Below are 16,646 nucleotides of genomic sequence, written 5' to 3' on the forward strand. Positions count from 1 at the left end.
CCTGCGAGGCACGTCTCAGTTTTTTAGTCAGGTTGGTGTGCCAGGGTTGTCTATTGAACGTTCTTGCTCTGGTGTTTGTGTAGGGGACCACAGAATCAAGGGCTGGAGTGAGGATATGTCAGCGAGTGGTAGGAGAGAGTCTGAGAGGGTGCAAGTGTCAAAGTGGTTGAGGTTCCTGCGGGGGCGTGGTGGTTTAGACTTTGGGGTGTCTATTGGAGAGGAGAGGGCAGAGAATGTCAGCAGGTTGTGGTCAGAGAGCGTGGATGGAGAGTTAGAGAGGCTGCATATGGAGCAGAGGCAGGTGAATATTAGGTCTAGTGTGTGCCCCTTTATGTGGGTGGCAGAGGAGGACCATTGGGAGAGACCAAATGAGGCGGTGAGGGACAGGAGACTGGAGGTGGTGGTGGTGGGGGGGGGGTCTGTGTTAATGGGGATGTTGAAATCACCCATGATGATGGTGGGGATGTCAGTGGATAGGAAGTGTGTGAGCAAGGTAGTGAAGTGGCTGATGAAGGCAGCGGTAGGTCCTGGCGGTCGATATATTACGGCCGGTTGGAGGGTGAGTAGATACGAACCGAGTGCACTTCAAAGTAGGGGGGGGGGGGGGTGAGGGCAGGTAACATTTGGATAGGGGCAAATGAGCAATTGTCTGATAGGAGGACACCTACACCTCCACCAGGTTTATTGTTGGGGCGGGGAGCATGTGAGAATTGCAGACCTCCATAAGAGAAGGCGGCGGGGGAGGCAGTGTCTGGGGTGTCAGCCATGTTTCTGTGAGACCGAGAAATGTAAATTCATTAAGAATAAAAAGGTCGTGGATGTAGGCAAGTTTATTATATACAGAGTGGGCATTCCATAGTGCACCAGAGAGGACAGGGGGAGGGGTAGGAGCGGGTGAGATTGGTTTGAGATTTCTGGGGGTTCCGTGGGCGAACGCCAGGTGTGGGGAAAAGGCCGACAGTGGAGATGTACTGGGGAGGTGCAGGATTAGGAGATATGTCTCCAGAAGTAAAGAGGAGCAGGGAGAGGGGCAGCAGGTGTAGGTAGGAGAGGGTACAGGGGGGGTTGTGTGTGTCTCGGGCGGAAAGCCTGCAGGTTTGTGAGGAGCTGTGCAGAGAAAGTTATATGGTGGGGTAGGAGAGATGAGGATTTCTATACTGACAAGGCTAGTTTGGGGTGGAAAAGTGGTTTTTACAAGGATTGGGAGAACAACAGTGATTATAGTGAGAAGTGATCAGTGAATCTCCTTCCCAGTCTCAGGTCTATTGCAGCCTCTAACATGGCCACAAGGAGGACATTATAGTGTGTGGGGGCCACAAGGAGGACATTATAGTGTGTGGGGGCCACAAGGAGAGAGACTGAATGTATGAGAAGGGCTGAGAGCGAGCACTTACCTCCTCGGGTACAGCAGCCGTCTGCTCACAGGACCTGTGAAGATGTTATAGGTGTGGGAGGAGTCAAGAAGTCACATGATCAGTTACTGCTGTTATCGCTTCATCTGTGCGGAAGGTAACTAAATCCTAGTGAGCTAAAGGACCTGTGATGATGTCACCTGTGTGGGAGGAGTCCCCGAGTCACATGAACAGATATTAGAGGGCTCTGCACAGCTGTATGTGACGTTTATATAGCAGTGCTGTCTGTGTGTGATGTGTATGTAGCAGAGCTGTCGGTGTGTGACGTGTATGTAGCAGAGCTGTCGGCGTGTGATGTGTATATAGCAGTGCTGTCTGTGTGTGATGTGTATGTAGCAAAGCTGTCGGTGTGTGACGTGTATGTAGCAAAGCCGTCTGTATTTGACGTGTATGTAGCAGAGCCATCTGTGTGTGACGTGTATGTAGCAGAGCTGTCGGCGTGTGATGTGTATGTAGCAGTGCTGTCTGTGTGTGATGTGTATGTAGCAGAGCTGTCGGTGTGTGACGTGTATGTAGCAAAGCCGTCTGTATTTGACGTGTATGTAGCAGAGCCATCTGTGTGTGACGTGTATGTAGCAGAGCTGTCTGTGTGTGACGTGTATGTATCAGCCAGTGTCAGACTGGGATGTGTAGGGTCCACCAGTGGAATTATTCCTAGGGCCCCACACCCAGGAAGCAGCAGGACTACAGGTAATAACAATGCCATGCTGCTCTCCCACCATATGATGAGCTCTACCTAAACCAACCACTACACCCTGTATGGCAAGTTAACAGCAGGGCTCCTGGAAATGTTACCAGTACTTGTAGCCGCATTGTCCTATAAAGCTGTTCTGGATGTTCTTCCTTTCAGATATAATATTAATGGTTTATCCTCAGGACTGGCCATCAATATTAGAAATCTGGATAAATCTATTAAAGAGCTTGTCCAGGAATTGGAGCTTTTTATTGAAAAAAATAACAAAAGCAACTTAGTCAAAACTCCTCAACATAAATAAGCAGAAGAACAAAAATTGCACCATATTCCGGCCGGTCAAGGATCCATCTTCCATCCACTCCCACACACGCCATACTAAGCCAAAAGATAAGATAAGTTAATAAATCAGAAAATGACAAGAAACATCATAAAGTACATAACAGGAAAACGAAAATTAGCAGCAAATCATACCCTAACATAATAACGTAAACTAAATCTCTTCTCCTATTTCTAACTAAACTCTCCAAACTTTTTTTTTTTTTTCCCCTCCACCACCTCGCCCCATGTCCGCTTAGTCCAGGCACATGTATCACAAAATCCCCCAATACCCCCCTCCCAAAATCTGCCTGCCCCCCTAAACGAAATTATATACATCCTCAAAAATAAATACATGAAAATATGTAACAAATATATAATCAATTACCAATGTCCCAAATCTCCTACCCACCTCCCCTACTTACTTATACACTCCCGAAGGCCTAAGGTTGGTCACCGAGAGCCCCTTACCTTTAGTCCATTTACTAAAACAAAAATCACTAGGGTGACACACGAGCCCCACACCAGGAAAAAGAAGCACAAGAGGCCCATCCCTCAACAAAATTTCCCTAACCACCCTACTTTCTAGCCCTACACTCACCCTATCTTTCCCAATATCTGACCCTACTCAAGAAAAGCTGCCCCTAACCTATCTCTAAAGCTGTCCGTAACCTTTCCCTAACTGTCCCTAGCCTAGCTAATAGACCCTACATTTGGCCCTCAAGGATCAGAGAAGGCCAGGCTCCGCCAGAGAAACCCCACCTCCTCTTCTCCCAACCTCTCATACTCCCGAAAACGCACCCTCACCAGGTCCACCAACATGTTCGTACTCACCTCCACCTTGGAGAGGCTTTTGCTGTGCATCGACACTAAGCACTGTGCTGACCACAAATGGTACCTAACCACTACGTTAACTAGAAACAAAATTATTTCCCTCCAACTGTTTGAATGCCCCATAGGCCCATTCAAGCGTAGGAAAAGCTGGCTAGTCGAGACCAGCCAATGGAGGTCCCCACCAATTTACAAACCTCTATGTTGAAAGGGCACTGAAGCAGGAAGTGCTCCATGCTTTCCAGCATGTCCCCACACTCCATCCAAAGGCAGCCTCGCTCGTTGGAGTTCCGATACTTCAAGTTCCCTCTCACATATAACTTACCCTGAACACAGCGCCAGGTCAGATTCCAAAACTTCTGTGGAATACTAGCTGAATTTAACAATCTCAACCAACCCCTCAGGACTCTACCTGAGCAATCTTTGAGTGCCAGGGGCTTCTGGAAATGGGTCAACAGGACCCTAATGTCAAGGGAACGCCTCGACTGGGTCCTGATCTCCCTCATCTCCAGACCCCACCAGCAGATCACCTTCAAAACCAGGGAGACATAAGCCGGGAGATATCCATGTGGTGTACGCAGGTCTTTCACTTGCCCTCCTGACTCCCATTCCTGGAAGAAGGGCCGGAACTAAACTATCCCCGGCAGGAGGCTACCCACGGAGGAGTCCTCTCTGAATAGAGGTTTGTCAGGTTGGCTTTAATAAAAGTGTTAAGTAAAAACACCACAGGGTTGACCATATTCAACCCCCCCCCCAGCCTCTTCGTGCGGTATGTAACCTCCCTCTTGACTAGGTTGAGCCTGTTCCCACATAACAGCTGGAAGAACAAGCAACAGATCTTAATCCAACAAGACTCTGGCAAAGCACAAACACTGCCTAGATAGATCACAAGCGGGAACAGGTAAGGTGAACCCTTTCCCTCAGGGTCAAAGACCAACCCTTTCAATGGTCAACCTTCAGGGCGACATCCTTTGACCTACCTTCCCAATTTTGGAGTGGGTAGTCACCTGAGCTGAATTGGATGACTAAGATCTTAGCAGATTGCTCAGGTTCTGGAAGGGTTACCGGGAGAGAAAAAACAGGCCCTCCCCCTCCCAGCCAGAGACTCTCACACTTCCTCCTGTTAATGGCTGGTCTGGAAGCCTCAGAGTAGCTGTCCACCTCCAACATCACCCACTCAAGCTCCTCCCGCGATGAGACAAGAATGGAGACATTGTCAGCATAAGCCACAGTCCTCAAAGGGGGCCCGGAGCCCTCCAGGTCCATGCCGACTCCCGCCAATGGCCCACCATCAATTCTTCTAATGAAGGGATCAATGGCGAACACATAAAGAAGCGGGTTCAAAGGACATCCCATTCAGCATGCAAAGTCTGCAACCAATTAATGTACTCCCCCCCCCCCGGTAGGCCATACCACCGAAGGACTGACCACAAGTACTCATGGTTCACCCTATCAAAAGCCTTAGCCTGTTCTAGGGACAGCAGGTATCCCTTCCACCGACCTGCACTGCCCTGCTCCACGGTCTCCCTGACACTAAGGACAGTACTTAAGGTGCTTCGACCAGGAAACGAACAGTGCTGAGCCGGCAAAAGGAGTCGGGGTGCAAATTCCACCAGCCGATTAAGCAGGTAGGTTTTCCAGAATCTTGCGGTCCATATTGAGAAGTGCTATGGGCCGCCAGTTCTCAATACTGCTCGGATCCTTATCCTTTGACAGAACTATAAGGGCAGACCTCCTCATTGACGGTGGCAGAGTACCCGAGGAGAGACACCCATTAAGAGGGGAGCTAAACTCAAGAGGTGGCAAGAGGGGAGCTAAACTTCCTTTAAAGGTCCTATGGAATTCGGATGTTAAGCCATCCAGGCCATCTGACTTCTTGAGGGCAACACCCTCAATAGCCCTGACGACTTCCTCTTCCCTTATAGGTTCAGCTAAAACGCCAAGAGAATGGTCTTCTGCTAACTCAGGAACGGCTCTAGCCAAGAAGCTTGAAATCCGATCCCGATCTAGATCCTCCTTTGCCAAGAGGTCTGAGTAGAAGGACCTGACGATCTCCAAGATCCCTGACCTGGGTCTCGTCAGGGATCCCGTATTATCAATCAGTCCCGTAACGGTCTTACAAGTCATTGACATCCTGCAGTTCCTGTAAGGGTCGGGTGAGTGATACTTCCCAAAATCCCTCTCAAGAACCTCCTAAGCAGAGATTTCCTCGCGGGAACCCCCGGTCGAGACCAAGACTTCAAGCCTCTTCCTCAGAGCAGTGTACACACGATACATGTCCAATGACCTGAAGCTTGAGAGCTGGCGGAAAAACACGGCCACCCACTGCTTGAATATCTCCCACCACTCAGACTTATTGTCTCCAAGACCTATTTAACGCGACACTATCATAGGTCAGTCTTTCTCTGGCAACTGCCCTGTCTTGGGGCCTTGTTGCAGTATTAAAATCTCCACCAAAGATGACTTGCTTGCCCGTAAAAAGAAAGGGCTTCACCTTCATAAAAAGGCTTTTACAGTCCCACTTTGTTTGTGGACCATAGATATTAATAAGATGTATCTCTTTCCCTCTCATGAAGATGTCTAAGACTAAGCACCTTCCCATTTCTAACTCAATAAACCGTCGGCATTCAACCTTTGCAGTGAAAAGGACCGCCACTCCACTATATGGCTCTGCCGCGAGAGACAGTAGGTGGACTCCCTGAGCCACTCCCTCCTCGCCCTGTTAACTAAAGTACAGAGCCTGGTCTGCGAAAACAAAACGTCAGCTTCAACATGACTGAGAAAATCAAAGGCCGCACATCTAGCCGTAACTGACTTGATGCTGGGTACATTAATCGTATCCACAGTCAAAGGAGAGGGTGTCGCCATCAAGGTTGATTGAGCTAGATGGCCTTCTTCTTCCCTCCCCCCCTTGTGCTTACCCCCCCCCCCCCTCCCAGATGAGTCCAAAGAAGAACCCCCTTTTCCTCTTTTTTTTTGCTCTGGGAGAGATCCATGTTCTCAGAAGAAATTTTTTCAGCATTTTTCCTATTTTTTTCTCTATTGTGGTATCATCTCCACCTCAAGGCCCCAGGCGAGCCTCCCCCCCCAGAGGGCAGGGGTCCCACCACCCCCTCTTTTCCCCTCCTCTCCGCCTGACGCCTCACCTGAGGCCGATGCGTCCTCAAAGAGGGATTGGACCTGGTTGGGACTCAAGACTAGACGGTCATCAAGATTTTGATACCCTCACTTTGCTCGATGACCTTCTCCTTTCGACCACCTCTACCTCCCCAGCACTTTCATACTGAGAAGAAGATTGATCAGCCTCCTCCTCCCTCTGTAGTCTCCTCATCTCCACAACTCCTCAATGAGAGAATTATCATCAGGTGCCTCTGGGTCAGGTACTGAAGAGCCACGGGCAGAAAGAAGACGCATAACACCCCCTACCCTCTGTTCCCTCCTCCTTTCCTGCCTTCTTGCCCTTGATGGAGGGATCATTCCCTTCTTCCTTGGCACCTGAGTCTCTCTACCTTCACTCATCCTCTCCCCCACAGCAGTGGTCTCCTCACCCACTCCTGCAGGCTGAAGGACGGTGTTAGCAAAAGACCACCGGCAGGCTTCAATTGAGCAACTCCATTCTGTGTTACATACAGACGCTGCCTGTCTCTGCCATAATGAACACAATTGAATTAGCTAGCCTGATAACTGGGAGAACAGAAGACGAGTTCAGAAATGAAAGCAGCTCCTCTCCCCTATCTGATAGCAGGGAGCTAGGTCACGTGGTGTAGACACAGGAATAGCTAGAAACACAGGCTCTCTCCCTGCACTTAGCCCCTCCTCCCTCCCCCTGAGAGCAGCAGATACATCAGTTGACTTTTGAGCAGATAAGTCCAGGGCTGTGTCAACAATGAATTGAATAAAGTAAGATAGTGGACAAACAAAGCAGTTTTACTGAAGCAATGTATTTAGGAAAAGTCTTACATTCACATTAACAAGCAGTATAGATAGGATCCTTGTGATGGGACAACCCCTTAACGCTCTGGTCAGTAATAGTACGTCCTGGCAAGTAGCACGTTCGCGCTCAGGTCAGTACTATTACTGACCAGTAATGGCGCGGGCACAGAAGCTGTGCCTGCGACATTACACCCGGCACTTGGCTGCATTACACAGCCGAGGGCCAGGACGAGCTGCCCCAGTGAATTGCCGGTCGGAGCTCCGCTCCGATCGGTAGTATTAACCCTCCCGATGCTGCGGACACATGTCCGCGACATCGAGAGAGTTGCGATACATGTGGACTCCCCTGGGCACCCCCCACGGCGAGATTGGGGGGTGCCCTGATGAATTTTATGTAGCCTGGGGTCTGGTTAGTGACCCCGGGCTGCTAGGACCCCTGCTTACCTGCTTGGATCCAGCCGTGCTGCAGGAAGTGAATCTATGCGTCTGCAGAGACACACTTCCTCTATAGCCTGCAATACACGTGTATTGCAGACTATAGTACTGGACCAGCAATCAGAGTATTGCTGGCCCAAGTATACTTATAGAACAAATAAAAAAAAATTTAAAAAGTGTAAAAACAAATTAATAAAGTGTGTGAAATAAATAAAGAAATGAATAAAGCCCCAAAATTCCCTTTTCCTATATCAAATGAGTTATATAAAAAAAAGCACCTAAAAATTAATAAAAACAATGCATATTTGGTATCACCGTGTCTATAACAACCTGTACAATAAAACTAAAACATTATTTCACCTATATGGTAAACGTGAAGAAAAAAAAAAACGCCGGAAATAATGATTTTTTGCCATCTCACATTAGAAAATATGCTATAAAAAGTGATCAAAAAGTCGTGTGGACACCAAAATAGTACCAATGAAAAGCACAGGTTTTCCCGCAAAAAATAAGCCCTCAACCAACTCTGTCAATCGAAAAAGAAAAATGTTACACATCTCAGAAAATAGCGATGCAAAAAACATTGATTTATGTCCCCAAATGTGTTTTTGTTCGGCAAAATTACTAACGCATAAAATAAAAAAAACCTATAAATGAGGTATCGCCGCAACCGTACCGACCCGCAGAATAAAGTTCACGATACTTATGTTGTACGCCATGTGGAAAAAGAAAAAGAGTTAATAAAAAATAGTCAATAAGTTATAGGTACCCAAAAATGGTGTCATTATAAAATGCATCATATACTGGAAAAATACAAGCACTCATATGGCCACGTCACCTCAAAAATAAAAAAATATAGCTTGAATAATGTGAAGACAAAAAAATAATAAAAAAAAAAAAATCGCCAATGCGTCAGGAGGGGAATATATAAGCGGTGCGAGCGTATATCAGGGTACAGACTAGTTTTGCAGCTTGCAAGAGAAAAAAACAATAGAAGAGACCCCCAAAGTGACCCCCCAATCATAGGAGCTAGTGGGACATAGTACGGAATTTGGTGCTGCCGATGTCCTCCGCACCGCTTACATATTACCTCTTCACCATCTGCTGTGCATTCACGTCTGGGATACTAAGACTCACTACACCCCCTGATAAATTCTTTGAGGGGTGCAGTTTCCAAAATGGGGTCACTTGTGGGGGTTTCCCACTATTGTGGTACTTCTAAGGCTCTGTAAGTGCAACATGGTGTCTAAAAACCATCCTAATGAAATTGCTGCCCGAAATCCCTAAAGGTGCTCAATGATTTCTGAGGACAGGTATTGAGTCAAGTTGCATGTTAGGGCCACATATGGGATATTTCTACAAACTGCAGAATCAGAGAAATAAATATTATGGTAGGTTTTGCTGTTAACCCCTTCTTTGTTACAGAAAAATGTGGTTTGAAATGGAAAATGTGCATAAAAAAGTGACTTTTGGAAATTTCACCTTCATTTTGCATTAATTCCTGTGGAACAACTAAAGGGTTAATAAAGTTCCTATATGGGGGGGCGTGGCCTAAGACATGGAACCCTGAAGACGTGTGCCTGCAGAGCTCCCGGACCCCGACGGTGATTTCCCTGCTTTCCCCGGGTCCTCTCACTTACCTGCTGCCGCCTCTGCGATGGTCCGATGGGTGGGCCGAAAATCCTCCTCCCTGGCCCGGTCCGAGCCTCCGCTGGCGCGTTTCCTCCTGGCTACGGCCTCCTCAGTATCTCCGGTGGGGGAGTACAAGATGGCGCCGGCGCATGCCTCCGGAGCAGTGTCGGAGGCTCCGGCTCTTCTCCTGCAGTCCTCTTCTATGTCGGTTCCCACTGTGGACCTGCCGACTCCCTCCTCCGCTGCTGCACTCATCTCCTGTGATGTGGGGACTCCCCGGGCTGCTGCTGACCAGGTATTCCTGCCTTCTGGCGCCGGCACTGCTGACCTCTTGGCGGCCCCCCTCCCCCACTCCACCTCCACTGCTCCTCGTGCTGGCCTCCATGCTGTGCTCCCTGCCTCTCCTATGCCCCCTTCAAATGGACTGTCTCAGGAGGGTGGACTCTCTCCCCCTCATGACCCTGCTGGTCCAATTCCTCCCGTGGCCCCTCCACTGGCCCAGTCTAAGGTACCTGACCCCGGTGGTTCGCTGTCTCCCTGCCTCATATCTGCCTCCCTGGCTCACACAGTTCCTCCTGCACTGCCTGTGGCTCTTCCTCCCGGGACCCCTCCTTAGTGGACTCTCTGACTCCGCAACAGTCCCTGCCTCCTTGGGGTGACCCCCCTTGGCCCCCCCGGCTACTGGAGAATGATCTGGACTTTCCTTCCACCCCTGCCGCCCTACGGGCCTCTGTGGACTCTGATTCTTCTGGGTCTCCCTCTCATGCCTCCCCATCCCAGTGTCGGCCTAAACGCCCTAAGCTGTCTGATATATGGGAGCTGCTCCGTGCTATGCCTACTACACTCGACATGGAAGCCATGGTTCGCAGGGTAGAGGAGAGGCAGGATAGGATCCTTAACGGTTTTAAGGCTGATCTGCATTCCCTTTCAACTGCCGTTTCCACTCAACAGCACCGCACGGACTCTATTGATCAACGACTCCTTGCAGTAGAGCACACCTTGTCTTCTCAGCGCACTTTTAATCGCCATTTACTGCTGCAGGTGGACGATCAAGAAAATCGAGGCCGCCGGAATAACAAAGTTGAGAGGCATTCCCGACACTGTTGCTGCTAGAGAGCTCCGCTTGCTCCATCGCTGTCTCTGTTTTCAATACTGTTCTTTCTAGGCCGGTGGATACCGAGATTAACATTGACAGAGTTCACCGTGTGCTGGGGCCCCGGAAGGCTTCCTCCACTGACCCTAAGGATGTCCTTTGTCGGGTTCATTTCTACAAGGAAAAAGAGGATATTCTCCAGGTGGCCTGGCGCCATGGCCCGGTCCCGTTTCTGGATGGTTCTATTACTCTTCTCCCAGACGTCTGCCACCGCACCCTGGCGAAGCGGCGTCTTCTGAAACCCACTCTCCGCAAGATTTTGGACTCTGGTGCCACTTATCGTTGGGGTCACCCCTTCCATCTTCAAATCCGTCGCAACGGAGCCAGCTTTATCTTGCATTCTCCTGACCAGGCGGAGAACTTGGCTTGTTTCCTGGATGTCCCGGACTTGTCCCTCCCGGATTGGCTGGAGTACCCTCTCCCGGCTCCATCTACTGGGCCCTCATCTCCTCCATTGCCACGCCAGGGACGCCGTGATGTGGACTCCTCTGTGACCCCCTCTGGGCGATCCGTATCTTTGCCTGTTGAATAGACGTTGTTAGACCTGCCGAGGCCCGCTGTCTTTCTTTATCTATTCTTTCTTTGTCCCTTCGGCTGATGTGCATTTCTCTTCTTGTGTGCTCTCTTGGCTCATCCTATTAGCTAAGTTTAGTGCCCTGCGGGTGCGGAGTGAAGATCCTGGTCTTTGCCTCGTACTGGTAGTGTTGTTCGTCCCCCCCTCCCGTTTATTCGGCCGGGTCGGAGTGCCCCGCGCCCATCTTTTTTCTGTTTCCTACGGCGGTGCTCCCTTTTTTATGGAGCTCTGCGGCGTGGTAGTTGACGTTCTTGGTTGTTCATGCCACTCCTGGTCGCGGCGCACTTCGGCTTGTCTTAGGTCGGGTTGATTGTGCTTTTGGTAGCTTGGCTGGCCTTACTGCTGGCTATTAGTAGATTCCCTGCATTCTTATCCTCTCATGTTTTATGGGTTTCACCGTTGCGGGAATGGGTAGTTTTGGTTTCCGTTCTACCACTCCCCCAGTTACTTAGATTTGGCGGCTCTCTGAGTGTATACTGCGGTGTGCCTCTGAGACCTGCTTTAGTGGGGTTTTTCCCACTGTTTTGTGTTCTCCGAGTTCGGACTAGCCGAGCCCGGCCTTAGCCTTACTTGGCGTTTGTGTTCGTCTTCTTTGTTTGCATTTCTCTCCCCCTTTCTTCTTCTCTCTTTTTCCTTCTCCTCTTTCGACCCTCTCTCTACTCTTTATTTTCCCCTCCCTAGCTCCTGCTGTCGTCTTTGGACTCCATTGCCTCTGCTCTCCTCTACGTCTACGGTTTTCATTATCCGGGTTGGCGCCCTTCCTTGCCTCGCCATCTATAGGGTGTGAGAATTCTTATAGCCTTTATTCATATGCCGTTTTTGCGTGATGGTCGGGACCAGTCTCTATCGTCCTCTAGTTCTCTTGGTCTGCATCGTGGTTGTCGTCCTGACTCTGAGTCATAGTTTATTGTGGCTTTCATTTTTCTCCACCCCGAGTTCCCCTAGTATTGATATTTTATTGTGCGAGAGGCCTGTGTGGTGGCCTTGGCCCCATGAATTCTGTTTCAGGTTCTTCCATTCTTGCAGAGTCCTGATTGGTTGTTGTGCCTTATGTGATTGCTGGTCTCTTGGCTGGTGCTCGGAGCTGCTCCCCAATCCCTCTTTCCCCTTCTTCTTCTTCTTCTCCCCCTTCTCTGGCTTTGTTCGTCTCCCCATCTTTGTCTTCGATGTCTGTCCCAGGGGGCTTTCTTTTGCGTCCTATGTGTTTGTTCTATATGTTTGGCTGTTTTAATGTTTGCATTTACCGCTGTGGGCTGGTTTACCTCGACCTTACTGTATATCTGTCATGTTTGGCCTACTTTCTGGCTGCTTATAAATAAAGAATTTATAAAAAAAATAAAATAAAGTTCCTATATACAATTTTGAATAGTTTGAAGACTACTGTTTCAAAAATGGGGTCATTTATGGGAGTTTTCTATTATATAGGCCCCTCAAAGTCACTTCCCAACTAAATAGGTCCCTAGAATACAAAATCTTTAAGTTTTCTTGAAAATCTGACAATTTGCTACTAAAGTTATAAGCCTTCTAACTTCCTAGGAAAGTAAAAAGACATTGAAGAAACAGCCGGTATAAAGTAGACATATGGGAAATGTTAATCAGGAAGAATTTTGTGTGATAGGACTGTCTGTGTTTTTACAAGAATAACAGAAACTTTCAAAATTGATAATTTTATGATATTTTCAGTATATTGTCCTTTTTTAACAAACGCAACATATAATGACCAAAATTTATCACCAACATAAAGTACAAGGTGTCACGAAAAAACAATCTTGAAGTCACATGGATAGGTAAATGCAATATGAAGCTATCCTCACATAAAGTAAAAGATGTCATATTTGAAAAACAGGGTCTGAGCCTTAAGGCCCAAAGTACCCTGCGTCCTTAAGGGGTTAAAATCACTTTCAGATAACACCAACTGTCTGACATGTGCCGGGGACTCCAGCAATTTGATCTCTTGCATCATCTGGCCGCTGGAGCCCAAACCATCCCTCTCCTCCTCTTCTGAGGAGCTTCTAGTTTGAGAAATCGACGCCTCACAAGTCCTCAACTGACAGCTTCATTAAATAGTACCCTGAAAACGCCAGTGTCAATGTCTACAGTGAAGAGGCAAATCCAGGGGATGCCGGCCTTCAGGGCACAGGGGCAAAGAAAAAGCCATATCTGAGACTGGCTAAAAGGAAAAGATTAATATGGGCAAAAGAACACAGACATTGGACAGAGGAAAATTGGAAAAAAGTGTTTTAGACAGACGAATCGAAGTTTGAGGTGTTTGGATCACACAGAAGAACATTTGTGAGACGCAGAACAACTGAAAAGATGCTGGAAGACACCTGACGCCATCTGTCCAGCATGGTGGAGGTCATGTGATGGTCTGGGGCTGCTTTGCTGCTGGTAAAGTGGGAGATTGTGAATAAGGAAGGCTATCACTGCATTTTGCAACGCCATGCCATAACCTGTGAACAGCGCTTGATTGGAGCCAGTTCCATCCTACAACAGAACAATGACACAAAGCCACCTCCAAATTATACAAGAACTATATACACTCACCGTCCACTTTATTAGGTACACCTGTCCAACTGCTCGTTAACACTTAATTTCTAATCAGCCAATCACATGGCGGCAACTCAGTGCATTTAGGCATGTAGACATGGTCAAGACAATCTCCTGCAGTTCAAACCGAGCATCAGTATGGGGAAGAAAGGTGATTTGAGTGCCTTTGAACGCGGCATGGTTGTTGGTGCCAGAAGGGCTGGTCTGAGTATTTCAGAAACTGCTGATCTACTGGGATTTTCACGCACAACCATCTCTAGGGTTTACAGAGAATGGTCCGAAAAAGAAAAAACATCCAGTGAGCGGCAGTTCTGTGGGCGGAAATGCGTTGTTGATGCCAGAGGTCAGAGGAGAATGGCCAGACTGGTTCGAGCTGATAGAAAGGCAACAGTGACTCAAATAGCCACCCGTTACAACCAAGGTAGCCAGAAGAGCATCTCTGAACGCACAGTACGTCGAACTTTGAGGCAGATGGGCTACAGCAGCAGAAGACCACACCGGGTGCCACTCCTTTCAGCTAAGAACAGGAAACTGAGGCTACAATTTGCACAAGCTCATCGAAATTGGACAATTGAAGATTGGAAAAACGTTGCCTGGTCTGATGAGTCTCGATTTCTGCTGCGACATTCGGATGGTAGGGTCAGAATTTGGCGTCAACAACATGAAAGCATGGATCCATCCTGCCTTGTATCGGTAACGGTTCAGGCTGGTGGTGGTGTCATGGTGTGGGGAATATTTTCTTGGCACTCTTTGGGCCCCTTGGTACCAATTGAGCATCGTTGCAACGCCAAAGCCTACCTGAGTATTGTTGCTGACCATGTCCATCCCTTTATGACCACAATGTACCCAACATCTGATGGCTACTTTCAGCAGGATAATGCAATGCCATGTCATAAAGCTGGAATCATCTCAGACTGGTTTCTTGAACATGACAATGAGTTCACTGTACTCCAATGGCCTCCACAGTCACCAGATCTCAATCCAATAGAGGAGCATCTTTGGGATGTGGTGGAACGGGAGATTCGCATCATGGATGTGCAGCCGACAAATCTGCGGCAACTGTGTGATGCCATCATGTCAATATGGACCAAAATCTCTGAGGAATGCTTCCAGCACCTTGTTGAATCTATGCCACGAAGAATTGAGGCAGTTCTGAAGGCAAAAGGGGGTCCAACCCGTTACTAGCATGGTGTACCTAATAAAGTGGCCGGTGAGTGTATATATATCTCTCTTCTCTCTATCTTATAAAAATGAATTCTTGTCTGTCTGTCTACACATAGTTCCACACTCCAGAGGATTATATACGCGCATCTGCACACAGTTGTACACGCCATAGGACGCATAGGCTGACTTCCTCCATTGCATGCAGGATCAACCAGGTACTTGGAGATCCTTGCAGCCGGACGTCACTGACCAGAACCCAGGCTGCAGAAGATCTCGCCGCAGGGGGTGCCCAGGTAGACTTTACTCATTGCAGAACCCCTTGAATGCAGTGTTTGACCATGGCATCCAAGGGGTTAAAACCTCCACTCGGTACTCAGCTCGAACTAGAGATTACAGAACAGGGTGTTCGCTATCAGATATAGATTACACCCGCTCCTGCCCACAGGCGGGCAGCAGCTAATGTCAAGAAAAGTTTGTATTCCAACAAACTTTCCCTAATATAGCTGATACATGATCAGGACCTGAACCTATCAGGTCCTGATCATGTCTCTGTGTAACCCAGCAGCTATTAGCGCTGTGTCCACAGAGTTCATAATCTTGAGGAAACCCGATCCCCAATTTAGCAGGGTCAGTTCATAAACGTTGGCACGGCAAAAAGCCCAAGCCACACCAACGTTGATATACAGCGGGGTAGGCGGGAACCAGTTAATAAACAGTAAATGTCAGTTCCTTGACATTACCTAGATGGGTCAATGACTTCAGGTTAAAAATACACTAACAAACTACTCCCCTTTGTGAATCTTCTGATGTGTAACAAGATTAGATTTCTGAATGAAATATTTCCCACATTCTGGGCATGAATATGGCTTCTCCCCTGTGTGAAGTCTCTGATGTTTAACAAGACTTGATTTCAAGGTAAAACATTTTCCACATACTGGGCATGAATACGGCTTCTCCCCTGTGTGAATTCTCTGATGTCTAACAAATTCTGATTTAGAGGTAAAACATTTCCCACATCCTGGACATGAATATAGCTTCTCCCCTGTGTGAATTCTCTGATGTTTAACAAAACTTGATTTAGCCATAAAACATTTCCCACATTCTAGGCATGAATACGGCTTCTCCCCTGTGTGAGTTCTTTGATGTTTAACAAAATTTGATCTAGATATGAAATATTTCCCACAATCTTGGCATAAATATGGCTTCTCCCCTGTGTGAATCTTTTGATGTTCAACAAGACTTGATTTCTGAGCAAAACATTTCCCACATTCTGGGCATGAATATGGCTTCTCACCTGTGTGAGTTCTTTCATGTTGAACAAGACATGATTTATAGGTAAAACATTTCCCACATTCTGAACATGAATATGGCTTCTCCCCTGTATGAGTTCTTTCATGTGCAATAAAACTTGATTTAGCATTAAAACATTTCCCACACTCTGGGCATGAATATGGCTTTGCCCCTGTATGCATCCTTTGATGCTCAAAAAGACTTGATTTATAGGTAAAACATTTCCCACATTCAGTGCATGAATAAGGCTTCTTCCCTGTGTGACTTCTTTTATGTTTAACAAGACTTGATCTATAGGTAAAACATTTCCCACATTCTGGGCATGAATATGGCTTCTCCCCTGTGTGAATCCTTTGATGCTCTTCAAGATTTGATTTATAGGTAAAACATTTCCCACATTCAGAGCATGAATATGGCTTCTCCCCTGTGTGACTTCTTTCATGTTTAACAACAGCTGATTTACAGGTAAAGTATTTTCCACATTCCGGGCACGAATATGTCTTCACTCCTGTGTGAGTTCTCTGATGTATAACACCCTTTCTGCAGCTTTCATTTTGCTTAACAGACTGTGAGGAAACAGAAGAAAGATCTTTCTTCCGAAGGGCAGAGGGTATATCTGGGGTAATGGCATGTTCTTCATATGGATCTTGTGTGATCCCATGA

General features: G+C 47.7%; 1 protein-coding gene and 1 pseudogene across 1 annotated transcript in view; one reads left to right on the forward strand and one right to left on the reverse strand.

Moving 5' to 3' along the window:
• LOC142191151 (uncharacterized) overlaps positions 1–16,646 on the reverse strand; it is a 1,229,165-nt gene that overhangs the window by 924,830 nt on the left and 287,689 nt on the right. The window contains 1 exon segment of the mRNA XM_075262334.1: positions 15,586–16,437. Within this exon segment, the coding sequence (XP_075118435.1) occupies positions 15,586–16,437 (852 nt within the window).
• Positions 1–16,646, forward strand: part of LOC142189744 (uncharacterized) — a 107,792-nt pseudogene that overhangs the window by 43,240 nt on the left and 47,906 nt on the right.

The sequence above is a fragment of the Leptodactylus fuscus genome, chromosome 1 (genome assembly GCF_031893055.1).
Source record: "Leptodactylus fuscus isolate aLepFus1 chromosome 1, aLepFus1.hap2, whole genome shotgun sequence".
NCBI classification, from domain to species: Eukaryota; Metazoa; Chordata; class Amphibia; order Anura; family Leptodactylidae; genus Leptodactylus; species Leptodactylus fuscus.